At 40.8% G+C, this 27,600-nt stretch overlaps 2 protein-coding genes across 2 annotated transcripts; both read left to right on the top strand.

Annotated features, from left to right (window-relative positions):
* Positions 1-750: 750 nt before the first annotated feature.
* Positions 751-17,794, top strand: ankrd28b (ankyrin repeat domain 28b). Its single transcript, XM_037784015.1, has 28 exons — positions 751-1,055; positions 6,202-6,285; positions 6,779-6,857; positions 7,456-7,526; positions 7,672-7,872; positions 9,206-9,293; positions 9,521-9,663; positions 9,852-10,064; positions 10,460-10,538; positions 10,661-10,775; positions 10,950-11,032; positions 11,253-11,316; positions 11,427-11,495; positions 11,597-11,737; positions 11,915-12,026; positions 12,132-12,158; positions 12,425-12,499; positions 12,603-12,804; positions 13,030-13,117; positions 13,210-13,327; positions 13,702-13,921; positions 14,243-14,330; positions 14,422-14,505; positions 14,627-14,772; positions 14,879-14,961; positions 15,129-15,211; positions 15,393-15,484; positions 16,164-17,794. The coding sequence occupies exons 1-28, from the start codon at positions 1,029-1,031 to the stop codon at positions 16,445-16,447; spliced, it is 3,159 nt and encodes a 1,052-aa protein (XP_037639943.1). The 5' UTR covers positions 751-1,028; the 3' UTR covers positions 16,448-17,794.
* A 1,755-nt stretch (positions 17,795-19,549) lies between these two features.
* Positions 19,550-26,772, top strand: hacl1 (2-hydroxyacyl-CoA lyase 1). The gene is made up of 17 exons (XM_037784029.1): positions 19,550-19,732; positions 20,439-20,543; positions 21,189-21,229; positions 21,308-21,388; positions 21,500-21,572; positions 21,650-21,727; positions 22,316-22,410; positions 22,519-22,631; positions 22,758-22,893; positions 23,126-23,231; positions 23,454-23,537; positions 23,673-23,774; positions 23,863-24,017; positions 24,598-24,756; positions 24,846-24,953; positions 25,059-25,245; positions 26,520-26,772. The coding sequence occupies exons 1-17, from the start codon at positions 19,682-19,684 to the stop codon at positions 26,550-26,552; spliced, it is 1,707 nt and encodes a 568-aa protein (XP_037639957.1). The 5' UTR covers positions 19,550-19,681; the 3' UTR covers positions 26,553-26,772.
* The last annotated feature ends 828 nt before the right edge of the window (positions 26,773-27,600 follow it).

The raw sequence follows: 27,600 nt of genomic DNA, 5'->3' as shown, positions 1-27,600 counted from the left end.
AACAGACAACCAAAAATTAGTTAAGTCAAAGGAAACATATTAAAGGCATGGGGCAATTGGAGGGACAAATTACAATAAGAACCATATAAATATAATTATAGCAATAAAAGCCCAAAAATAGGAAACAATATATGAGAACAACATATCTTAAAGTTCCTCTAAATGACAGTCATTTAAAATGGGTATGGTCTGTGTTCATCAGCTTAACAGCAGAAGGGATAAAGGACTTGGAGTAACGATTTGTTCTCCTTAAGGGCACATTATAACCTCGGCCTAATTAGCAGCTGTTAGTGGAAAAGCCGGATCCAAAACGGATCCAAATAGCTCGACACATCGACTCAAAAGAGCGCAGTATAGTATGTGCCATAGTGTGAATTAATTGCATTGCATGTTTAAATAATTTCTTCTTTAACTTCTTCTTCTTTAAGGTTTATGTGGCGGTTGGCAAACAACGATTTGGTGCATTACCGCCACTAACTGGTATGGAGTTAGGATAATTCTGGCTAATAATTACTATATCCACAAAAAATAAATAAAAGAAAAAGAAAAAAGAAAAGAAAAAGAAAACAATCAACCTCATATTTTTCCAATCATATTAATTTGTCTATGATACTGAAATAATATTCTATAACACTCATTTAGTGAGTTCTTTTATCTATTACATTTATTATAACATGAGCGTATATAGACAGACGGCAACGCAATACTCAACACAGTGCGTCTGTCACACACACACGCTGTTAGCAAACAACCAATCACCGACTCGCTTACTGGGAGGCGCAGCGCGTTCGTCCAATAGAATCGCGTCTTGTTGGGAGGCGTCGTATGGTGGCGGCAACGCTATGGAGTTTCCGCTGCTGCTCTCTGCTTTACTGCCATCAGGTTAGGAAGCTAGCACCGAGAGCTAACACGCTAGCGTCACGCTAGGCCTGCAGTAAGACCAGCGGGGGAGAGCTTTACCAAGAGCAGAGACTAATATATCATATACCTTTATGAATCTGCATGAGAAGAAGTGAAATCACAGAAATATGGTGGTTCTCAAAATCCGAGACCAGGTGAGTGATGAATGTGTGAAAGATGAGTTGAAGCTGCTGTTAGCTGGCTGATGCTAGCTGACCGTCGCACAGAGGATTGTAATTCTATTCTCCTACAAAACGGAAGCATCTCCTTAAACGTAAAGCTAGCTGGTAAATTATCACTTATGAGGTGAGAGTTAGGTGCTATGTGAATTGTAGTATTGGTTGTTTTTGGGGTGATAATAAAGAAGGCATCACATTTACACTGAGACACACATGCTCAAAGCTGGTTTGAGTTGCAACACAGCTAATGTCACTGTGTGTGTTTATCTCAGCAATTAGCCACAGCCTTGCGTGGAAATGCTACAAGCTGCTCAGTTGGGAAGTGACTTTAGTTGGCATGTTGTGACTAAACAATCCAACATCGCTTTCCAAGTGATCCTATGATTTAGTAATAGTCACTAAATGTAGTGTGAGGATGATTACCATAACAACCAAAGCTATCTGTTGAGCGTTACGTTACTGTGACAACTGACTGCCTCAGCTGGTGAGGTTTTTATGATATAGCTATAAGACTGGATAACATGTAAACACATGAATAATGTATGTTTGATTGCACCCATTCCCCTAACTAAAGGTTTAATCTTGTTCTTCTTAGGCTTCACTAGCTGGTTAAATTGTCACTTATGAGGTGATAGTTAGGTGCTGGGTGAATTGTAGTATTGATTGTTTTTGGCATCACATTTACACTGAGAGACTTGATGCTCAAAGCTGGTTGTTTGAGTTGCAACACAGCTAATGTCACTGTGTGTTTATCTCAGCAATTAGCCAGAGCCTTGCGTGGAAATGCTGCTTAGGAAGTGACTTTAGTTAGCATGTTGTGACTAAACAATCCAAGTGATCCTATGATTTAATAATAATAGCCACTAAATCTCTGTAATGTAGTGTGAGATGATTACCACAACAACCACAAAGCTATCTGTTGATCGTTGTGTTACTGTGACAACTACCTCAGCTGGTGAGGTTTTATGATTAGCTATAAGACTGGATAACATGTAAACACATAAATAATGAATCTTTTATTGCACCCATTCCCCCTAACTAAAGGTTTAATCTTGTTTGAATACCACCACTGTGTTGGGGGGATCTGCGAGAGGCTTTGTGCCCTTGCTCAGTTTAGTGATTTTATTCATGTTTATTTCTAAAGCAGGTTTATAACAGTGTAATAGCTAAGTTAGATAAGTTTAAGTCCTTGATCACAAGCCTTTAGTGTTTGTCCCCCTGGTAAATGCTGCTGATAAATGAATTTATATAGGTATTTAGGAAGAAGGTTGTTGTTTTTTTTAACAAAATGTATTTATTTTTACTATACAAATGGGATATATGCAGGTAAACTGCTGTGTAATGGTTATAATAAATGTATGAAGTGACTGGCAATGTGATTAGACTTGCATCCTCTAACTATATTAAACACTTGCCACCTACTTGTGAAAACAAGAATAGCTTTTCCTTATCATTTAAGGGGCTGTGTGTTTTGGACATGCCTGCTATTCTTACAGCATATGTACGAGCATGTGTCTTTCTCTCTCTCTCTGTGTGTGTGTGTGTGTGTGTGTGTGTGTGTGTGTGTGTGTGTGTGTGTGTGTGTGTGTGTGGTGTGTGTGTTGTGTGTGTGTGCGTGAATGATCGTGTACCTGGGCTCATGTGAGCCGGTGGAGTTGCCAAAGAGCTGTCTCCATGGTGATGGTATTAACTAGGCTGGCTTGTATGAGGAGAGGAGGTGCACACACACAGTCGTGCAGCCAGAGAAGCATAGAAAATCTCCTACATCAGTCGTGCAGGACTGGAGAACTGAAAACAACAACATGCAGATTTGTCCTTCCTTTTCTGTGGGGGATATACAGAAATCGTCAAAATGAAACAAGTCCCCGTTTGTTACCCTGAATTCATTCCGAGTAACTCTTGGGCACTATTGCACCCTGCAGATAGTCATGGGCATTATGAGTGAATGAGAGGATTGTCTTATGCCTTTTAAAAAGGGACTGTAAGCTACTTGGTCCCTAGATGGTAATGGTAATCTTTGTCTTGCTTATTCTAAATACTTAGCTTGAATCCGACTGCTGAAATGCATCATGTGGCTCAAAGTTGTACAAGGGCATAACTATCTTGTCCTGTTGGTTTCAATATACTTCAAAGGGAATAATCTCACCCAAGCCACCACGTATACCTTGAACTATCCAAAGTAAAGTGTTCACAGTAGAGTTTTATTTGATTAAAAGCACTAGTGCTTACAATGTTTGACTTTTGAGTTTAATCCAGATGTGTTGCAGCAGAAAAGTTGAGTTTTATTGCATACAGAAGAATTATCTCTGTCTGCTAAAGGTGAAAGTGCCTGGTTTCATGCTCGTCTTACACAAAGCTTAGAGGGAATGATACTGGGTTACAATGTGGTTGTGAGTCATTGAAACATATTAGGAAACAGTACAGAAAGTCTAGTTCTTCTAGTCTGGTCTTTTGTACATGAGGCCTTATAAGCTGCATGGCTGCACATTAGCTAATTAGCTTGCTGGGCAGCCTAGTGTGTTAAATGAGGGATGAAGACTTAATGAACAAATGTGCTCTGCATGATACATCATTCTGACTGTACGCAGAGAGAAATCCAGCACATGGCAATGATCGTATGCAGAGAGATGGACTGTTAAAATACAATATTTGGTCAGTGTTTTTGTTTCCTTTCAAACATTAGGCTTATTTAGTATTTCCCAGATTTTCCACCTAAGATGTATTTAACTTAAGGCAGACAAAGGTAATATAAGATAATGCAGTTTTTCACTCCAGCCAAACATTACAGGTGGTTTTAAAACCTGCTGGCACTTTTTATAACGGGACACCTTCCTGCTTCTTACTTGGGTGCACATTGCTCACCTGACACACATTTAATATCGCCAAATTTCACAGCTAGAATTTGTGGGGAAAAAAACGTTTGACTGTGGTTGTCGCAGATGTAAACTCATGCTAATGGCTTAATTTATTTTTTAAACATGACTGAAGTCAGGGAAGAGTTAAGTTTTTGTGAAAGCCAGGAGGAATGTTCCATCTGGGTCTTTCATGGGTAACCAGTTGCAGCCTCTGGACGGGATCCCCTGCCCTCACTGTTCTCCCCATCGATGCCAGCCTCCTCCCACAGGCTGTGGAAAACTGCCTGATCATAAAGCCTCTCTGCTGGTGTTATGGTGGATCAGATGGGGCTGTGCAGCAGTGTCGAGCTGGTTAACATGACACATTAGCCAACTCAATTTGTGACTGTTGATGATAAACGGACTTGCATTTACATAGCGCATTTCTAGTCTTTGGACCACTCAAAGTGCTTTACACTACATGTCAGCATTCACGCATTCACACACACATTCATACACAAGGTGCCAACCTACCCATCAGGATCTAATCTAGATACTCATTCACACATCGATGGCACCGTTTTCAGAGCAATTTGGGGTTAAGTGTCAAGGACACTTCGACATGTGACCGGAGGAGCCGAGGATCGAACCGCCGACCTTCCGATTGGGGGACAACCTGCTCTACCTTTGAGCGACAGCCGCCCCAATAGGAGCATTGATCTCAGCAGTCTTTCCAAATCAATTTGACAAGTCATAGAGATGTAACACTGGTTAAAATCACAAGCAAACGTTTGACAAAATGTACTGTAGAATGGAACAAGCACTTGCGTGGCGACAATCAGGTGCCACCTCGGTGAGGTTTGTCAAAACAAGCCGTCCAACATGAACCAGAAAGTGGTAACGCTAAACGGACTCCCTTTGGGATTCAAACCTGTCATTTATGGTGTGGCATAATTATGCTTTACCAACAATTGAGTGATTTATACTAGCTTGTGGTCAAAAGTTACCACTTGAGGTTGTCATAATGAGGACAGTTGTTGTGAAGATGTGGGCAACTACATGGACTAAATGTTGTAGGCACACTGAGCATTGGGTTCCCAGTTCAGACTCACTATTCAGAGACATTGCAAGTGTTGTGAGTTAGCTTTGTCTTACAGCAGGTGTTGGCAAAATGCTGCAACAGTGTCACAATGAATATCTTCAGCTACCCGCATCTTTAATATGGTTTCAGTTAGATGTCATAAATGTGTTTTCTTTTGGCACGAACATGTGCAAAATGGAAATAAGGAAAATATCGTGGTGTGTGTGTATATATATATATATATACAGTATTTTACTTGTATAGCACAGCTCAAGTTTTGTTAAAAAAAACAAAAAACGCACAGACAGTAGTACTTTCCCTTTGTATACACCCCTAAGAAGGGTGGGGCCAACGAAGCGACTCTTTAAGAAGCCAGGGCAGAAATGGCATGATCCATAAGAGTCAGACTTCGGAAAGAACTCCCAACGGTTTTCTCCTTTACTTCAGTTTTACTTCGGAAACTTTCTTTGACTTTTATGATCTTTGCCACCTGTTGTGAAGTTGGTGAACCAGACCAGCTGTGGACATTCTCCTCTTTTTCGTCTCTGTGTCCGTTGAAGATGCAGACAGTCACATCGATGTCTGGACAAAAAGCGAAATGGACAGCACATCGGTCATTTAGAGCAGGACTTGTATTCATTCGGATATTGTGATATTTCTCTCTGTGCCATGGGATGGATGTGGTCGTGCTTGCCAACAGACACTAAACACCGAACAGAATTAGAAAGTGTCTGCTCAGCATTTGCCAGTATCAATCCCGACAGTCTGCCTCCATCATCCTCCGATTTGTGGACTCATTGTTTTTTTTAAATGTACTTTTGAACGTCTGCACCGACCTGCTCTAGTATCTTTTTATAACCTCTGCTATGCTTTAAGGGATTTTAACAATATATAGAAACTTTTAAGCAGCTTAAACATGATTAAACTCTTGAGTAAACGCTGAGCAAATGAGCCGCGTGTGCATTGTGGTGCTTGACGACGAGGATCCCGAAGACTCTCTAAGGTCTAAGGTCTCCAAGGTCTGAATGGTTATTGTTTTCTCAAATCTGATCTATACTGTTGGCGTTTCTAGTCTGACAAACAGGGTTTTCCCTTACAGGTCATTGGTCTTGCATTTCGTTTTTACTGTAATAATGAAAGTCTGAGATAGTGTTGTATCTCAGCCAGAAAAGCCTTGGTTTTGACGCAGTCTCTTTTTCTTTTACAGCCTTCTTTGCTGAAAGCCATTTTCAATGTGGACCCAGATGAAGTACGCTCGCTCATATTCAAAAAAGAGGATGTGAATGCACAGGTAATCCCAACCGACTCTCACTAATCCCTGCATCTGTTTCCTCACATTATTGTTGTATTTTAAGAACATCCCAGCAACACAGAATTTAAAAACCTCTAATGTATACTTGTCCTTGAAAGGCCTTTTATAACTATTTCTGTTAATAGTTTGTTTTTTTTGTACAAAAAGTCCCAGTTTGTTTTTACAGTTTCCCACTGCATGATTTGGCTCTGCTTATTTTATTACATTCCTCACCATTACTGCTTTGGTGGGGGTGTTTGTTTCAAAATAAAGCTGGCTTGTGCTTGCTTGCGTTTCACTGGAAGGATTTTCAAGTTGCCATGCCATGATGACTGTGCGTGATGAATGGTGACTGTGTGTGGCTGTCAACATTTAATGATTATTTCTCCTTTCTAGCAGTCACAACAGATCATAACCATATCAAGCTGTTGTAAATGCAAACTGTTTAGTTTCTATTTAGTCCTAGTAATGTCTTTCTGTCCACTTATTACAGGACAATGAGAAGCGAACCCCGTTGCATGCTGCTGCTTATCTCGGAGATGCTGAAATTATAGAGCTGCTGATTCTTTCAGGTTTGTTTTGCCCTTAAAAGTCAGTATTCAGAAAATGGAACCTTTCGTCCTCAACCTTAACGTCAGATATCCAGTAATGATCTGAAAGCCGAATGGTTGAGAAAACAAATATTAGTTTAATATTATAATATAGAAATGATGGAGTGTTTATCCGGTATCAGCAGGAGAGATTATCTAATTTGCAGAAATTCTGTCTTTAGTGTCACAATTTGAGCTTGTTAAAATGTTTAATATGTGACCAATATGGTCAAATTTATTGTATCCTCTTGGGAAGTATTGTTCTCCGTGACGTTTTAACCTTTTAAAAATCACTATGGGCAAAATCCTCATCACCTTTCTGATGATCGTCGGGGTTAACCTGTCTGAAAGCGTAATGACGTGTATCAAATGCCTATGTGGCCAGATGGTGCATCTGCATTCAATATTGTAACATACCTCTACGTGCACCGTTTGCACTCTGCTCTTTTTCTCATGATAATTCAGATGGAGATATTACAAAACAGAACTGTCAAAAAGGTTTTAGTCATTTTGCTGCACTAGATGTCGTGTAACTGTATGACCTTAAACAATCTAACAGCCTGTGTCCTCTGACTCGTAGGTGCCAGAGTAAATGCCAAAGATAACAAGTGGCTCACTCCTCTGCACCGGGCCGTGGCCTCCTGCAGTGAGGTATGCGAATGTTATAACTGAATGTTGTGTTATAACATACATATACTGTTGCACAATGTTTTACAAAACTAAACAGTGTGGAACTTAAACCTACATGTGATTCTTCTTCTTCTTCTTCTTCTTCTTCTTCTTCTTCTTCTTGCAGGAGGCTGTCCAGGTGTTGCTGAAACACTCTGCAGACGTAAACGCCCGAGACAAGAACTGGCAGACGCCGCTTCACATCGCCGCAGCAAACAAAGCCGTCCGCTGCGCCGAAGCCCTCGTCCCACTGCTCAGCAATGTGAATGTGTCAGATAGAGCAGGCCGGACGGCGCTGCACCACGCGGCCTTCAGTGGTCATCTGGAGGTAATATATTAAGCCTGGAGTATTGTTTGATTCAGCTGTACTCCAAGAAGTGCTCTTAGTATCGATTTAGTTGTACCTCAATGGACAGAAATGGCAGCACATTTGAATATCAATTGCTATAAGAAACAAAAGGTGTGCTAACTTAAAGGGTCGGTGCTGACTATGTGGCTGTACAGTCTGTCCTGTCTTTGTTGTGCTTTTAAAAGTGTCACCACTTCTGCTCATATTGACACAACAGGCTGGATGTCGGGAGGGATGTCTGGCTGTTAGTATAAGCTCTTGATCTTTTCCTCTTTACTGAGAGGAAGTGTTTCTTCTTGCCTCATAAATGTGTAAACACAATAGGGCATTGCAATACAGAACAACTGGATTGGCTACATTTTTACCCGTAACAGAAACATGTAGTCAGTTGTTCCTCTTCCTTTTAATATTGATAATACTTTCATTCGACTCTGTTTTAGACAAATGACTGAACTGAGCTTCTGTTGTATTGGTGTATAGTAGAGTTTTGATAAGGAGATAATTATCAGCTTTTTTTTGTAAGAGTCAGTTGCACAAATCCAAAGCACCAGGACAAACTCATAAGTTGGAGAAGCCACAGCTCGTCAAACAATAAAGCTGCTTTCCAATGAACCAGTCATAGCTTGTTAAGAAAATGACACATTTTCAGACTGACAGTTTGTTTTCCACGCGGATGCAGACTGACGTTAACGGCTGTCAGTCTTAAATTGTGGTCACACGCTCAATGACGCGAGGGGCAGAGTCGGTGCTTTGTCCAATCATGTGCTTGCATGCAAATGTATCAATGCAATCATATACTCGCATGCAAATTAGTTGGCTTTAAGGTGGAAATGTCTCGTCTAATCATGTGTGCAAATCAAGTGCACAAAAGCTGTTCGTGCAATCTTTTGGTTATGCAGCAATATTCCAGTAAAACACACAACCAATACAGACATGCGGACACTACAGTTATAGCCTAAGTTCAACTTGATAACAGTTTTCAATAGGTACACTGTGGAAATTGACTATGCTTAATGTCTTCTTGTCCTGTTGAGTGTATGCAAAAAGGTTCAAAAATGTCTTTCAACTTACGTTTGCTCAGCAATTTAAAAAATAATTTATGGCCTTGTGGAAGCTCATGCGAGATTAGATTAAATCAAATCAAACTGTTTGCGTGTATGTGGTGTAGACCAGAGTATTAAGGCATTCAACACCATGTATACACAAGGGTTGTATGAGTTGCCACAGTGACCGAAAGGCAGCAGAATTAGTAGTGTTCACGTTGACATTTTTCCTGACTGCTTTTTTTTTCTTTCTCTTTTGCTTCTGTTAGATGGTGAGGCTCCTGCTCTCCAGAGGAGCAAACATCAATGCCTTTGACAAGAGGGACCGCCGCGCAATCCACTGGGCAGCCTACATGGGTAAGAAATCAATCGCATCACATTATTCATTTTCTATGTAACTTGAGGAGTTCAGCTCATATTGTGGTCAATGAAAGTCACCAGGACTTTGTTGAAAATAGTTTTATTTCATTGTTAGGTTTTAGATGTTAAAATGAATACTTGTGTTCTGATATGACCAAATGAAATAGCTGATGATATCTTGATGGCAGATTCATGTAATGAAATCCTTCTCTTTTTGTCTTCAGGACACATAGAAGTGGTGAAGCTGCTGGCGTCTCATGGAGCTGAGGTGGCCTGCAAAGATAAGAAATCCTACACCCCCCTACATGCGGCAGCCTCCAGTGGAATGATTAGTGTTGTCAAATACCTCCTGGACTTGGGGGTGGATGTAAGTTCCACCCACAAGCTTAGTGTCATTACACTGCAGACACTGCTAGATCTCATGATGTAATCAGGGGACACGTAATAACCCTTAACCTGGCCTTATGCACTTTTATATTGTGTTTAAAAAGAGTGATGGCGTCTGGATGGGAAGCAGTGGTGTCATGACTAATCCCTGCTTACCTTGCTGTCTAGATCAATGAGCCCAATGCGTATGGCAACACCCCCCTCCACGTGGCCTGCTACAACGGGCAGGACGTGGTGGTGAACGAGCTCATCGAGTGCGGAGCCAACGTCAACCAAGTGAACGAGAAGGGCTTCGCACCTCTCCACTTTACCGCCGCTTCACGCCACGGGGCGCTCTGTCTGGAGCTCCTCGTGTGCAACGGAGCTGATGTCAACATTAAGGTGAGTTAAAAAAAAAAACAGACTGTTGCTTCTCGCAATTTCAAACTTGGAAGAAGATTGCTCATTGTGACCGGAGAAAGCTGTTACTTAATAACGGGCGCTCCTTTTTCCAGATATATATCTTAGGGTTGGGCTTACAGTCATCGACCACTGAGCCCAACATTGTGATTTAAAAATAATAATTATATCGTTGTTACTATTAATAGTCAAAACAAAGAATATTTGTGGTTAAGAGTCAGTGTTTAAACAGTCACACTTGTTTGTGTGAATCCAATTCTTTATTTTCGATAAATGTCATAAATGCAGTTTTATAACTTCTGGTAGTTATTTGGAGCCTGTTTTTTGGGGGGGACTAGATGTACTTTGTGATACCTCCACGTTTTCTTTCACTCCAGAGTAAAGATGGTAAGACTCCCCTCCACATGACGGCCATCCACGGGAGGTTTTCTAGGTCTCAAGCAATCATTGAGAACGGTGAGCTCCTCCTAAAAAATGTAGCCTCGCTGACTTTATTTCTCACGCTGGACTGTAAAAGCAGAACTGCTCCTCAGCGTAACACCGGCTAAGTGCTTATTCTGTTGTTGTTTTTTCTGAAGGCGCTGAGATTGACTGTGAAGATAAGAACGGAAACACACCACTGCACATCGCAGCTCGATACGGACACGAGCTCCTCATCAACACACTCATCACCAACAGAGCTGATACGGCGAAGTAAGCGAGCCCGTTTTCAGCAACTGTTCCAACTTTTCGTGTTTAAACCTTTCCAAAGGATAGATGTAATGTCTGTTATGTAACTGATGCAGATTATCCTGTACTGTCAGTAGTACTTTGCTACCTTTTAGTTTAACACCAGTGAGTAAATCGACATGATTGTATCATTTTCAGACGAGGGGTTCATGGTATGTTCCCGCTGCATTTGGCTGCTCTCAGTGGGTTCTCTGACTGCTGCCGAAAGCTCCTGTCTTCAGGTGAGCAACCCGTAATTAATGTTGTGTGGCTACCTACAATAGTACTAGATCAACTAGTCACAGTACAAAAGGACACAAGTCTTGTATCTGAATGGGTCAGATATTGCAGTTTAATAAGGTTTGTCACCTCCAACATTTCAAAACTGTGCAACATCTGTACTGTAAAACCTCATATATATAGTATGCAGGATCTTCTTCATTATTCCTCTCTCTGTTGCAGGATTTGATATTGATACTCCTGATGACTTTGGAAGGACCTGTTTACATGCTGCAGCTGCTGGAGGGTGAGTATAGGACAGCTGAATAGTGTGTTTAACATGAACCGCAAGTGTTAAAATGTAGTTCCCGACCTATAACAAAAAGATCATCTTCTAAATCTCCCTAACTCTCTCAGAAACTTGGAATGTCTCAATCTTCTCCTCAACACGGGGGCCGACTTTAACAGAAAGGACAGCTTCGGCAGGTTTGTGGCATTTAATTAAAGATTTGGATCAAAAGTTTGTGCTCTCCTAGTTTTCTTGGTCAAATTTGAAGAGGGGAACTGAGCTGTGTTTGCTTTTGCAGGACCCCTCTGCACTATGCTGCTGCCAACTGTAACTACCAGTGCCTGTTTGCTCTGGTGGGCTCTGGGGCCAGCGTCAATGACCTGGACGAGCGGGGCTGCACTCCTCTCCACTACGCCGCTGCCTCCGACACAGATGGAAAGTCAGTAATACTTTTGGAAATTCAGTTTCTTAAAAGGCTGTGTGGGAGGCGGGTTATGTTTGACAGCTTTCATGGATAAAAGCTCAGTCGCTGCATTATCGGTTCTGCTGAGTAACGGTTCAAGACTTGAAAGATGGTGTTGTTTCCTTGACTACAGCCTCGTTGTTTTGTCTGCAGGTGCCTGGAATATTTACTGCGAAACGATGCAAATCCAGGGATCCGGGACAATCAGGGCTACAACGCTGTGCACTACGCCTCGGCGTACGGACATCGCCTCTGTCTGGAGCTGGTGAGAACTTTACTCCCGAGTACACAACGCATAACAATTATCATCTCCGTATTTCTGTTTTTTAATGGTTTATGGCATCGCTGCTTCTCCCACCGTCTTTTACAGATTGCAAGTGAAACACCTCTAGACGTGGTGAGTTGAATTTGTCCTTTCTTCTCCTATATTGCTTGTTCTGCTTTGGGATGGTAATTTTACGATGTCTGACAAAGATCTCTGTTAGATTGAAACTGTTCTGTTAAATTGAATTTGCTGGGAGCTATCAGTACAGTGTGTGGAGCTTTTGTCTGACTTTTGCCTTCAGAACGGGCCAAAATGCCATCTCTATCTGTAGCATTGAGCTTCACGACCAAAGCAAGTATCTGAAGTAGGTTTTAACTTGTGTCCCTGGTTTTGTTCAGCTGATGGAAACCTCAGGGACAGACATCCTGAATGACTCCGATGTCAAAGCCCCCGTCAGCCCACTGCACCTCGCTGTGAGTAATGTGTTTTATCCTCATCCTGCTGTCCTTATTATGGCATTATCCTCAATCTCAATCTAATTTATGTTAACTTATTCATGGTAAATGAATCATTCAGGCGTACCACGGTCACCACCATGCAATGGAGGTCCTGGTGCAGTCTCTGCTGGATCTGGATGTGAGGAACAGCCAAGGGCGCACGCCCCTGGACCTGGCTGCCTTCAAGGGCCACGTAGAGTGTGTGGACGTCCTAATCAACCAGGGAGCCTCCATCATGGTCAAAGACTTCACCTTGAAGCGAACCCCAATCCATGCTGCAGGTATGGACTCGGGAGCTGGTGGCTCATGAATTTACTTACATCTGAATTTTCAGATCCGTATACAATATAATGAACTGTGTTTTTTATTTAATTATGATGATTATTTGTGGTGCAAATTTGTTTTAATGTAGTTTTTCTCTCTCTAACATTGTTTTAAAAGATGCCATATAAATAAAGTTGATTTATTATTGTGAGTTGCTAATGTAGTTCATTCTTTCCCTACAGCTACTAATGGTCATTCAGAATGTTTGCGTTTGCTGATTGGAAATGCTGATCTACAAAGTGCAGTAGACATTCAAGACGGGAATGGACAGTAAGTGAAATGTGTTTGTTGTTGTGTTGTTGTTTTTTCCCCACTCATGTTCTAAATGATTTTTCTGACATTATTGTCTGTCTATCTCTTAGAACCCCTCTGATGCTGTCGGTCCTGAGTGGACACACCGATTGTGTGTATTCTCTGCTAAATAAGGGAGCCAATGTAGAAGCCAAAGATAGGTGGGGCAGGACGGCCCTACATAGAGGAGTAAGGAGATCTTACCATTCTTACATACACTGACACATGCTGTACATGTACTGTGGGATAGTTCTTTTATACCCGTACCATAATTTTGACTGTCTGTAGTGATCTTTTTCATCATGGTAGTTTATATGTTTGAGATGTTGCCAGGCACGTTATAGATTTATAAATATGATTTTCTTTCCTCCCAATGGCAACTAGTCACCTCAATCAGTTGCAAACATTTGATTTGGCCAGTGCAGCTCCCTGCCTATTTGTCTACGGAAGGAAATAAACTCCAAAACATCAGCTCTCATCAAATCATGTGAAACGCATAATCCCTCCAGGATATGATCAGTCAACAGTAATAACACTAACATCTACTGTTTTCTGTTCCGCAGGCGGTGACCGGTCACGAGGAATGTGTGGAGGCCTTGCTTCAGCACAGCGCCAACTTCCTGGTGCGAGACTGTAAAGGGCGCACACCGGTCCACCTGGCAGCGGCGTGTGGACACATCGGGGTGCTGGGAGGCCTGCTGCACGCTGCCCAGTCGGTGGAAACGCTCCCCGTCTTAACAGACAACCAAGGCTACACCCCACTGCACTGGGCCTGCTACAACGGTACAGAGTTGAGGGTTTGAAGACCTTCTTAAAAACAACAATCAATATAGTTATGGAAATGTATATTTAATGTTTAGTAATGTATGCTCGTAAATACAGGCAAGCTGCCAAGAAAGTAAAAAGGAGCACTTAAGCAAGTGTGGATATAAAATAAACTTAATTTTTCATGTTTGTTCTTCATGCAGTTCTTTTATGCTATTTCCTAATGCACCCAAAGGCAACATTTTGACACATGCTGATAAGGATAAATGTTTTAATAGAGCCCTGATTGTGAGCAGCTCGAGATGAAGGCTGACATGGTTAATGCTTTCTCTCCTGCAGGTCACGATACATGTGTGGAGGTTTTGCTGGAACAAGAGGTTTTTCACAAGGCCGAAGGCAGCTCTTTCAGCCCCCTCCACTGTGCTGTGTAAGCTGCTCTTGAGCCGTTCGATCTATGCGATGTGCGAGGACAGAACCTCTAACGGATGAAATAATTGCGCTCTCTTCTCTTCTTTTAGAATCCATGACAACGAAGGTGCCGCTGAGATGCTGATAGACACTCTGGGCCCTGCCATTGTCAATGCCAAAGACAGTAAAGACAGGTATACACACTCCTCTAAAGACAAGTGCCTCAAGAGTTTTGTAACTGTAATTAAAAAGCTAACATAATGAATAGGAGGATGATAAAAATAAGCCTTGTTCTGATGACATTCTTTTTTGCAGGACTCCACTACATGCAGCAGCCTTCACTGACCACGTGGAGTGTCTCCAGCTGCTGCTGAGCCACAACGCTCAGGTCAACAGCGTCGATGCCGCAGGGAAGACTCCGCTCATGATGTCTGCTGAAAATGGACAGACCAACGCCGTTGGTACGAACGCTTCTCTACTTTAATAACCAACAGACTGGAAATTATCTCTGTGGGATTTATTAATCAGCGATATATTGTTTGTTTTTTCCCCGCGTATCACTTTTAGAACTGCTGGTGAGCAGTGCAAAAGCAGATCTCACTCTGCAGGATGCTGTGAAGAACACTGCACTTCATCTCGCCTGCAGTAAGGTCGGTATCGCCATACGGTGGCACTGTTCTCACATTGTACAGCAGCAAATGTACAGCATGTTCCTGCAAATATGTGTTGAAATACTATGAACAAATTGTATTTACAGCACATTTAGGAGCTATTCTGTGTGGTTGTTTTTGATATTTATCATACCTGTTTTCTACAGGGACATGAAACCAGTGCCTTGTTGATATTGGAGAAGATTACAGACAGAAACCTCATAAACGCCACTAACGCCGCCTTACAGACGTATGTATCACTTTAGTATCACATTAGTGTCTCGTCTCTCACCGCATCTAAGCGATGGAATGGAGTGGTGTTGTGTTGTGGGTGGATTTCTGTGGGGATCTGAATTATTAATGTAGAGATACAAATTGTAAAATATTGACTTTTCTGTCAGCACATCCATGTTTTATGTTCTTTGTTTAAGGCCTCTACACGTGGCTGCAAGAAACGGTTTAACTGTGGTGGTGCAAGAGCTGCTTGCAAAGGGAGCCAGTGTACTTGCAGTCGATGAAAACGGTAAATTCACAATGTTGTTTTTTCTCTTACTATATCATCACCTTTCATATATTACAGCACATCAGGAAGCCCCAGCTAAACATACATCCTAACAGCAGGATCATAAATGATTGGTTACCTAGAGCAGAATCTCCTTACAAATGGCTATTAGGCTTCTTTTATTTTCCATTTTCAATTAGTTTCCACACTTGTTAACCTTTTAAAACATGTTCTTAATGTTTTGGATAATGTTTATTTCAGAAACATGATGTAGATAAACCACAAAGAGGCAAAAACAGCAATTAAAATATGCCTGGGTCAGGACTGGGACAGATTTTTCAGATCAGCTTAATGAGAAATTCTCAGACTCATTATGATTTTATGTAAAGTAAATCTGAAAAGCCATGTAATTACTGCTAAATCATACAACACAGTAGCACCAATGCTAGAAACTAGGGCTGCCCCCTCTTAATCGGTCATTTTGGTCTTAGTCGACTAAGATTTCTTTAGTCCATTAGTCATTTTTTCATGCTTTTTTCATGCTAATAACCTATTTCCAAGAAATTTATGATCAACTAATCGATTAGTCTACAAAATCGTTAGTCTTTGGTCGAGGACAGCCCTACTAGAAACTGTTTATTACTTTTATAGTAGAGATTAGAGTATTGTGTGTAACATGTGTTCACTGTCATTGTTTCAGGTTACACACCCGCCTTGGCTTGTGCCCCCAACAAAGATGTGGCAGACTGCCTCGCCCTCATCCTGGCCACCATGATGCCTGTGTCCCCCTGCGCCCCGGCACCCACCCTCCCTTTCAGTGCCATTAACCACTACACCACCAGCCCCTCCAAGAGCGTCACCTTCGACAGCCTGCCCGTGCTGCGCGGCGAGCACAGCTCCTACTGCAGCTTCAACAACATCAGCCATCACGACGGCCTCTACAAGGACGAAGAGCTCAATGACTCGGACTCAGAGACGTACTGAGGGAACGGGAGAGGGAGCGATAAATGCATAAACACACACACTGTGTCTTAAAAATCACCCACCGCCAGCTTGGGAGGGCAGAAGAAGAAAGAAAAAGCCCCCACAGGAGCCTTAAGAGTCCCCCCCCCCCCCCACTACCACCACCACCACCACCAGAGAAGAGCGGGAGGAGGTGCAGCAGGCTGGCCCACACTCATCGCGACCTCATCCAGCACCAGGTGTCCTTCAGCTGATACTGGACCGCAGCAACCGCTGCTTTACCAACACTGACTTCTTGAGTGCTAAAAACTGTACTTGCTGGGCGGACAGCGACTTTTGTACGGGCAATAACATGCTGAAGAAGGATGGTAGCACTTCACAGAGAGCTAAACCGACAGGGACCAAAAGACATGGATGCATTTTAACCCAGTTTTAACTGTAAAGGAGAGTGAGAATTGTTGGGTTTATTGGTTAGCGGGAGCCAGTTTTCACTTTTGGGATTTCTTGATGAGTTAGAGAAGGTAGATATCCGCACACTACATCCGTCAGAATGCACTTGTCCTTCGAGTCTGTAAGTCATACAGGCGGAAAATCATTTATTTTTTGAGATCAAAAATTTTAATACACCCATGTTCATGTCTTAAACACCTTATCCTCTAGGAAGAAAAACAAATCTGAATTACAGACCTGAGTAATTTAAAAAAACATTTGATATGTGCACCAGGTTATTTTTAAGTTGATCAACCTTACCTTTGTATATTGACCTGTCCATCGCGGTTTAGTCTTTCAAGAATAAATTATTTGTGTAATTTCGGTTCCTATTTATGTGTTCATTTTGTGCCTTCATTAGTTACTGAGAGAAGTGAGTTTGTTGAGGCAGCTGTGAAAGTACAGTGATGCGCACTAGGTAAGTAATGAGACATTTCTAAGAAGCACTGATCCTGTACTGAGGTATCTGAGGCTCCGCTTTGTGAGAAGAAACACTGTAAACCAATGATAGGACAGCGTTTGATTTTCTTCTGTTTGAATGATATTTTTTGCTCTTATAATAGTCAGTGTTTGTTGACAGGTTTTGCTTGCTTTAACTTCAGAAAAAGAAACCACTCGATCCTACCATGATTCAAAAAATGCCCCTTTTCTGTCTGTTGGAAAATCCTTTTAACTGGAAATATGTACAATACATTTGCTAGCTTCTTTAGAACAGAAAATGTGTTTTCTTTCTTTTCCTTGTTTTTTTCTTGAAGAGGGATGAAACTAGCATGTACATAGAAATTATGACTGTGAATTCAACGCTCCAATGGATTCTTTCAGTACTGAGATTGCTGTATATTTTATGAGTAATAAAGAAATGAGTTATTTAATAATGAACATGAGTCTTTTTATGGAGTATTGTCTCTAATTCTGTTAAATACGGGACACATTTGATGCAGTTTGACAGACATGTTGCAGTAGGAAAAGCACAGGGGTAAATAATAAAATGAATGATTGCTGAATTCCATTTAGCTGCTTCAGTTTCAGGATCCTGGTATTGTTCATGCTGGCTCACTGTCACAGTTTACTGGGATGTGAATGGAACAGAGCCATCGTTAGTATTATTATTTACCCCTGTGCTTTAACTACTCTGATAATAAGTCAAAATGTCTGCTGTGAAAAGGGCCCATCAAACACAGAATCAACATTATGTACAGTTCATTTTCAGGCACTAATATGAGTTAACTATGATGGTTTTATTGGACACCTGGTGCTGGATGAGTTGTTTGTTCGCTTATGACAAAGATCATTTTTTAAAACGGTTGCGGTTTTGCTCAACAGCAGTTTGGACACACTGAACACATATTAGTTTCTCTGTTTCACTATGAGTGTTTTTGAGATTCATCCGTTTGCACAAACAGTTTTTGTTTACATGATGCGAAAATTCAGTACTGTCAGTCGTCCTGTCGTGGAATTTGACCCACTGGATCCACTTTCTACTGACAGTTCATAGAAATAAATAAATAATCCTTTTGGATACTTATTTTGTCTCAAAACAGAACACAGGATATAAGTTACAGAACTATGGCACATTGCTGCCACCATGAAAACAGAGCAGTCAGTTATTTTCTCATTTGGTTTAAACAAGATGCTTTTCTCTTTCTAGTGATAAAATGATAAGTTCGTATGTTGTTATAACATGAAAGTCGTCCATATGTTCAAAGGAGAATCTGAGAAACTTTTCTTTTGCAGGGTTAGCAGTTCACATTCACTGGAGTGAGAAGATTTTAAACCAGTTGCAGTTTGTATAATAAAAGTTAATTAGTGAAATTTAATGTATTTTTAACATGTTGCAACCGTCCCCCAAGATCTGACTTCTTCCATTCAAATAAATATTGTGAACCATATGTCATATGTAATCATCTTTAAATGGTATGGATAATTAACAGACAGATGTAAGTTTAATATATCACATTTTGGTTGGTCTAGTCCAAATAGTCTCTGAGTAACAGAGAAATGCAAAAAGTGTTGCAACCGTCCCCGGTCTCCCCTACAAACAGATACATAGACAATTGAAAAACAAGACAAAATTAAGACAAAACAAAAATAATTATACATACATTTCATAATGCCAGAGTTTACGTTATATACATCATATTTTATTGATTTAATAATTTAAAAGTCTTAATGTTTTTTTGTTTTGTTTTTAACCTTAGGTAAGATGGTGCTATATTGTTGTTGTTTTTTCAATATTATATTTATTGTTTTTTTGTTCATTTTGAAACAACAGAACAAACATTCACAAACATCCCCAATAATAACATTCTCGGTACAAAGAAACTTAACAAACCTTATATTAATAATAAATAAGCCAGTATAGATACAGGAAAAACACATTATATACAAAAAATAGATAAATAAGTAAAAAAATATATACACAAGTAAATAAAATAAAATGAAAAACAATAAAATAAATAAAATCAATTTTAAAAAAAACAACTTCGCGAGAATTAAAATTAAATGAATAAGAAATATTTATATATCATATTTCAGTAATACATCAGCCTACAAGAAGATGTGTGAGGTCACACGTGGTGGCTCCTCTGATTGGCTTGCAACCCGGAAGCGATAGGAACTGGGCGGGTTCAGGGGCAGAGAGGATTGTGGTAAACTAGAGTAAATAAATTGCTGGTAGTTGCAACAGTTTTATGACAGTTGTAACTTGTACCTCAGTAGGAGCACAAACAGTGCAACAACTCTTAGCTAACAGCCTTCAGAACAGCCATGGACGAAGTGACAGGAGCTGAGCTGATTGCTGAGTCTCTAAAGGCTCAGGTAAGACCTTTAAAAACAACACATTGAGAAGATGTATGAAGTCTGTCGCTGCTGACCTGCAACAATGTGTCTCATGCAGAAAGTGTGTCAAAGTTCAAGTCTTGCGCAGTCAAGTTTAAACTCTGAATACAGTAAAATGTAAATTTGCTATGTACAATCCAACCTCTTCTTAAAATGCATTCATTTCTAAAAGGTGGAGCCCTGCCATGATTATATTAATACAGTGCTTTGTGATCTGAATATTATTATATATCCTGGACTATACTCTTATCTTTGTCTTCCTGACCCAGGTCATCTCTCTAAGCACATACACACATCCATACAACACATACCCTTCCACACACTTCCCCTCCCTGACCTCATTTATTTGTATTTAAATGTATTTATTTATTTATTTTACTTTATTTTATTTTAATTATTTGGATTGTTTAAGTCTGTGTCCTCCCTTTCTCTCTGAATTCAATTGAAATTACATTTTAAGATGAAGTCTTGTTTTGTTTTTTTGTGTTTTCTCTCTCCCCCCTTGTTTTAAGTTGTAAAATGTTGTGTAAAAACAAAGAGACAGCTATAAATTGAAAATACAGTGGTAGAGAATGTGATGATGATTGTATAAGTTGCTGAAACTGCAATAAAAAGTAAGTTAAAAAAAAAAAATGCATGCATTTCAATGTCAGCTTGTTAAAGAGCATTATTTCTCTCCCTGCAGAAAGTGGACTACATGTTTGGGATAGTTGGCGTTCCTATCATGGAAGTGGCCATGGCTGCTCAGGCTGCTGGGATCAAATATGTGGGAATGCGCAATGAACAAGCGGTAAAACACATATTATTATTATTATGCCACTTATAATGAAATAACACAATGCTATTATTTTTTCAATATTATATTTATTGTTTTTTGTTCATTTTGAAACAACAGAACAAACATTCACAATCGCCCCAATAATAACATTCTCGGTACAAAGAAACTTAACAAATCTAATATTAATATAAAATAAGCCAGTATGGATACAGGAAAAAAATATTATATAAAAAAATAGATAAATAAGTAAAAAGAATATACACAAGTAAAAAAATAAAATTAAAAACAATAAAATTAAATCTATTTATATATACATATATATACTGTATACACATATACATACATATACGCACATGCAGTACATACACATACAAAAACACATATAATCAATTAAAAAAAATCAGTATACACAACAGTCATCATCCTGTTCTATCTCCCTATTCACAATCATCCTGCTCCAGCAATGATACAAATTACAAGCTACCTTGGAGTGACGGTGGTAGCACCAATCCTTATCCGATCACAGGGATCTACAGTCAGGCCGTTCATTAAATGTATGAAAGGTTTCCACATCATATAAAAATCCTCAACTTTACCTCTTACTATGAAAATCACACAATGCTATTTTAATATGCAATAAATTCTATCACACAACAGGCGTGTTATGCAGCATCCGCCATTGGATACCTCACTGGGAGGTAAGGCCTTTATAGTCAGTGAACATAATAATGTGAGCAGCTGGTTGTATATCTTAACATGGTTCTGTTTGTATCCAGACCAGGTTCCTGCCTGGTGGTGTCTGGACCTGGACTCATCCATGCTCTGGGTGGGATGGCCAATGCTAATGTGAACTGCTGGTATGTATGACTCAATAAACTGATTCAGCTGCCAGTGTAAACAGTTTTAACACGGGTCCTGTTGGGTCACAGTGTTAACAAATATAAAGTGTACTTTGCCTTTATGCACAGGCCGGTGGTTGTTATCGGAGGCTCCTCGGATCGAAGCCAGGAAACAACAGGAGCCTTTCAGGAGTTTCCTCAGGTAATGCACACCTTCATGTGGATTTTTTTGCATGCTGATGCTTCATGACATTGACAGTTTTTCATGTGTTGCTATAGGTGGAAGCATGTCGCCTTTATAGCAAGTTCTCTGCCAGACCCAGCTCTCTGGAAGCCATCCCTTCAGTCATAGAAAAGGTAATATACTAGCTTAAAGGTCCCATATTATAAAAAAAGTGAGATTTTCATGTTTTTTTATTATAAAGCAGACTTAAGTCCTATAAAAATACTGTGAAAGTATCGAAACGCTCAATCCACAGGGAAATACACACAGCCCGTATTCAGAAACTCTGCATTTGAAAAAAGCTGTCAGGATTTCTGCTCATTTGTGATGTCACGAATATACAATATTTATACCCTTGACACAATTTTAAACGTAAAAATTCTTAATGTGTCCCAGTTTATTCCTGGTTGCAGTGTATGCGAATGTCATCAGCTGACAGGAAGTACACATGGACCCAAGCTGTTGCCTAGCAATGCAATTCTGTAGCAATTCCGTCAAAATGCGCCAAAACGGAGCGTTTCAGACAGAGGGTAAATACAGGCATATTCAGGCGGACAGTATGAGGAAAATAAAGTTTTTTTTTAACATTAAAGCATGTAAACATGTTCTAGTAGAAACACAAAATACAAGCATGAACCTGAAAATTAGCATGATATGGGACCTTTAATGTTGCATTGTTTCCTTTATCACAACAGACTAAATATGATGTTGTTTGCTCATAGGCGGTTCGCACCAGCATATATGGGCGTCCAGGTGCTTGTTATGTGGATATTGCAGGGGACATGGTCAATGCTAAAGTGGACAGGAGCTTAGTCAGGTTTGCCATCATTTTTGCAGTTTTTTTTAAAGAATATATTTTCTGCATAATATCACTTCTGTGATTCCAGGTGTGTTGACATTCATATAAGTGTGTTTTATCCTGCAGAGTTTTGCCCTGCTGTCCGACTCCACCAGTGAGTTTGGCTCACCACGGTGCCATCAATGAAGCCTTGTCTGTCTTGAAAGCAGCTAAAAGACCCTTAGTCGTCATTGGCAAAGGTAACATTTGCACTCTCTCTCTGTTGCATTGAATAAGCTCTAAACCCTACATTTCCTCCGTCGCTGGTGAACCAGAGTAGTTCATTAGATAAGTCACGATGATATGAGTGTTGTTGTGTCCAACAGGAGCAGCCTATGGCCGAGCTGAAACTGCCCTGAGGGAGTTTGTGGAAGAGAGCGGTCTGCCATATCTGCCCACCCCCATGGGGAAGGGGGTGCTACCTGATGATCACCCCAACTGTGTGGCTGCTGCCCGCTCCAGGTCAGCCTCCCTTTCACTATGAAAAATGTGCAGGAATCAAAAAGTGTGAAGTACAATGATTTTAGCCAATATTATCATTATCATTCAATATATGAAGGCAACATCCAGAACCTTTGTTACTTATTAATGAATGTATATGTGTTGCATTTTATTATTATTTGTATTTAGAAAATGTTTATATTCAGTACAGGTTAAGTCAATGTTAACGCCTCGAATTGTTTCTGTTACAAAGAGCTCTTCTCCAGGCTGACGTTGTGCTCCTGCTCGGAGCCAGGCTGAACTGGATCCTGCATTTTGGTCTGCCGCCTAGATTTGACCCTGATGTCAAGATCATCCAGGTAAGCCAAGTGTATCTGCGCAAAATCTGTGTATTATTATTAAAAATAATGTTGAGAATATTTCACTGGTATAAAGCTAATGGTGTATTAAATCACTCATTTCAGCATTAGTGTAAATACATGCAGTTTATTTATGTCTTTCTTTACCATATACCGCAACTGTGTTTCACTGTTGCTGCAATTGTGCTGTAATAACATAATACACTTGTGCTCTGTACGCAGGTTGACCTTTGTGCTGAGGAGATGGGGAACAATGTGAGCCCCGCTGTTGCTCTCCTGGGAGACATCAACGCTATTGTCACTCAGGTAACTATTGCAACTCACACAATCTCACATTTTTGACCTGATGGTGTGTGTGCTTCTGTCTGATGTGCATTGAAAACACTAAGAGAACAGCTCATGTGTGTGTTTGTGGAAAGTAATTATGGCTTTGATTTACAGCTCCTGGAGGGCGTCCGTAAAGACGCCTGGAGATATCCCTCTGACACAATGTGGTGGAGCACACTGAAGGACAAAATTGTTGCTAATGCAAAAATATCAAAGGTGGGTGTTGGGCATGTGTTTGATCCATTTATATGTTGCATATTGTATTATTTATCCATTTTATGAGATATTTTTTCTCTATCCACAGGCGCTCGCTCTTGGGTCGACAATGCCCATGAACTACTACACAGTGTTTCATCACGTTTCCCAGCTGCTGCCACACGACTGCATCATTGTCAGCGAGGGTGCCAACACTATGGACATAGGACGCACTATGTTGAACAACTACCTACCTCGACACAGGCAAGGCAGTCTCATTGAAGCAGACACAGTTCTCGATTGTGTCACATGTTTGCCCCAGTTCAGTATATGTTCATGTCTGTCTGTTTTTGGGGAATTTTTGTCGGAGCCCTTCGCATGAAAATCTCCAAATTATGCATTACAATAATTTGTGTCAAAGGCTTTTGGAGGCAGATAATCCCAGAGCCTAAGGTTTAAACAGTGAGAGACAACAGTGGAAAAATATGAAATACCCAAACTGATTAAGGAAACCACCTGTATAAATGGAAAGAAGTGAATATGTACAAGGCCGGGAACTAAATTCAGGCTCATCCAATATCAGGCAGTTGTGTTAAGTCCTGCAAAAACTAGCAATCCTTTCTTCAAAAAAAGTAGACTCTTGTAAACAACTATGCGAGCAGATGAAAGCAGGTGCTCCAGCTAATGTTGCATCCCATTTTAAGCCAGCCCTCCCACCCTAAAATCATTCCTCCTCCAGGTCTGATGGAGACATACAAACCATCAGGGATGAAATTGTTTGACAGTGTTCGGCTAAAGTGAGCTTTCAAGTAGATTGTTGTTAGCTAATCCTGACGATGTGCAGGTTGGATGCTGGTACATTTGGAACAATGGGAGTAGGCCTTGGCTTTGCTATAGCAGCGGCCGCCGTGGAGAAGAGCGAGAGTAAACAACAAAGGATCGTCTGCGTGGAAGGAGACAGTGCCTTTGGATTTTCCGGCATGGAAGTTGAAACCATGTGCAGGTGGGTTGGTTGCCTCCCTTTCTATACAATATATACACTCCAATCCCTCGCTGCTACTTAATTGCACATTGTCTTTGTTTTTTTAACAGGTATAATCTACCTGTGGTCATCATTGTGGTGAATAATAATGGTATCTACAGCGGAGTGGATCCTGAGACATGGAAGGAAATGGCAAAGATGGGAGATCTGACTTCCATGTGAGTCACACGTTATGATCGTAACACATTCACTGTGATGGTTTTCTACATGTAATCAGCTGTGATAAAATGAAATGTATCTAATATCATCGTGTTGCTTGTCAGAGCCCCTCCTGTGACCCTGCTACCCGAGGCGCGCTACGATGAGGTCATGACGGCGTTTGGAGGTCGAGGGTTCCTGGTGAGGACGGAGGAGGAGCTGCGCAGTGCTTTACAGCTTAGCCTGAGTGACTGGGAGAGACCGAGTCTCCTAAATGTGCTCATCGACCCTTCCTCCGACAGAAAACAGCAGGTAACTGTCACCTGTCAGGAAAACATGTAGTAGAGTGAGTCATCTCAGTCATCCTGAGGTCAAAATGAAAGAATCCACTGGAGTTTTATTGTGAAGTTGGAGTCCTGGTTCCCTTGAATGGCTTCTTAGTAATGGCAGGAAATCCTCAGCATAGATCTTGTGGAAATGTCATGCCCCCTGGTGGTTGAGGATGTAATTCATGCTGCAACGCCACTTTCCTGATGCTTAAAACGCTCTTGTGTTGGCTTTTCTGGGGCTGGGACTTCATCTGGCGAAGGTGGAATATGAACTGTTAAAACAATTCCTCATTCATAAGGAGGCACGGCACCTCCACCGGATAACTACTGAGGTTTCCTGCCTGTCATTAGAACAGAATAACCACCTTTAGCTTCACAGTAAATGTTCATGGCTGAATCTAAATGTCCAGACTTATGCATGCTTTTTGCAGACTTCCGGAGAGTCACGATTAAAGGGTGACGAACTTGGCATTGGTCATCGTAACGATTGAGATCTTAAGTCTCCTGTCATACTACATTTAATCCCCTTTATCCCCCAGCACCCTTGCAGACATGACGTGATGACAGTGAGCACAGACACGTAATAGTATATATGACCAAGTTGGATTCAGCCCGTCTCACGTTAACCTGGTGCCACCCCAGGAAGTAGAACAGAAAGGAGATGGTCAATGACTCGAATGACATTGACAGTCGCAGCAGCAAAGCCGGGCGCGATTAAAAGCAGCAGCATCTCGGTTCACGTGTAGTGCAGCTCGGTGTTTACTTGACTCTCGTCTCAACCTTAAAAGCGCGCGTGACCGACATGCCTTACTGAACAGTGTAATCCGCACACTCCAGGTGCAGCGCAGAACTGTTGTATTCCTCTCACAATCCCTCCACCTCACACCAACCTGACCTTTCTATTTCAGGGTCCCCATAATTAGAAAGCATGGCCCCCTTGTGTTTATGTTGAATGTATCCACGCAACCCTTTGCAGACATGTTTGAAGGTTGTATTCAGGGCCGTATCCATGGCCCTGAGCTCTCTTTGGCCAGGAGAAAGACTTGTCCTCGTATTCGAGGTGTACTGCCCTCATTGTTTGCCTCGTTACTGCTATTCATATTCAGGTTTGTGGTTGAGTCTTAGACAGTGGATGTAGATTAACTATTTATTTTGTCTGGCAAAACGTGGAGATGGATTCAACATTGATCTTTACATAAACAGGCTCTCTGTCAGCTAAGGAGGTCTAATATGCTGCTGTGTTGTCTGTATTTACAGGAGTTCCCTTGGCTCACACGCCCCAACTTATAGACTGAATGAGGGATCTGCCTCCTCCGCCGTCCAGAACATTATCAGAAGAGCAGTGGTCGTTTTCCTCAGGAAACTAAAACTGGGAGAATATAAAGCTGCTTTGTTTTTTTTTGTGATTGTTTCCATGAAATAACTGATTTTTTTAATAACAGCTTTTACTACACAGTAGTATTGAAATTAACAAAATAATTAATACGACAATAAAACATTTTTAAACACACGCTGAGTGTTATTTGGCTTTTTTCCTTTATGTCAAACTGTGTTTTTTTCCCTCTCACATAATAAATTTAATAGGTAACGTGATACGGTATATGGCTCTGAAACAGGATTGGGTGAAGGTCGCGATATACCTTGATATTTAAAAATGAAATATTGATATGTTAATAATGCACATATGATATAGTGTTGATAATCCAGCATCTCTTAAAATAATTTTGTGTATGCAGTTACAGACTCTCTTTACTTCCCTACACTCGTATTTTGAGTGTAAAGAGAGACCAAACACATAATAAAGTTAAAAAGGAATTTGACTGATAGCATTATTTTTTTTTATTTTCTATAGATATCGCGATAATATTGTCATAGTGAATACTTTAGGTCACAATAATCGTGTAGTGAAAATCTGATATTGTGAAAACCCTAACAGCAATCAAAGCCAGAGTCAACTGTCAACATGGTTTTTATTTACCCCAACCCAAAGTGTTACAAACAAAATAGAAAATCTAGCTCCTTCAGGAGCCCTATCACTATAACTAGAAAACCAGAAACTACTTTAGCTGACTTACGAGTTCAAAATAAAACAAAAGTTCACCAATGCTGTCATGTGGGAGTGAGTTGAGCCACCTGGCCCCTCAGGTTCCCATTTTCGGGAAGTGAAAATTTAATTTTATGGTCAACTCAGTACTGAAAAACACTTCTTGGTCCAGATTTGCCAAGTTTGCACACGTACATGCATACATTTACACCTTCCTTTGATTTCACACCTTGTCGGGAACATCTTAAAACAGGCGGATGGAGGGTTTCTAGCAGCAGCAGCGACAATCTTATG

The sequence above is a fragment of the Sebastes umbrosus genome, chromosome 11, assembly GCF_015220745.1.
Source record: "Sebastes umbrosus isolate fSebUmb1 chromosome 11, fSebUmb1.pri, whole genome shotgun sequence".
NCBI classification, from domain to species: Eukaryota; Metazoa; Chordata; class Actinopteri; order Perciformes; family Sebastidae; genus Sebastes; species Sebastes umbrosus.
The sequence above is the reverse complement of the archived record's forward strand: the minus strand, read 5'-3'. Positions and strand labels throughout refer to the sequence as shown.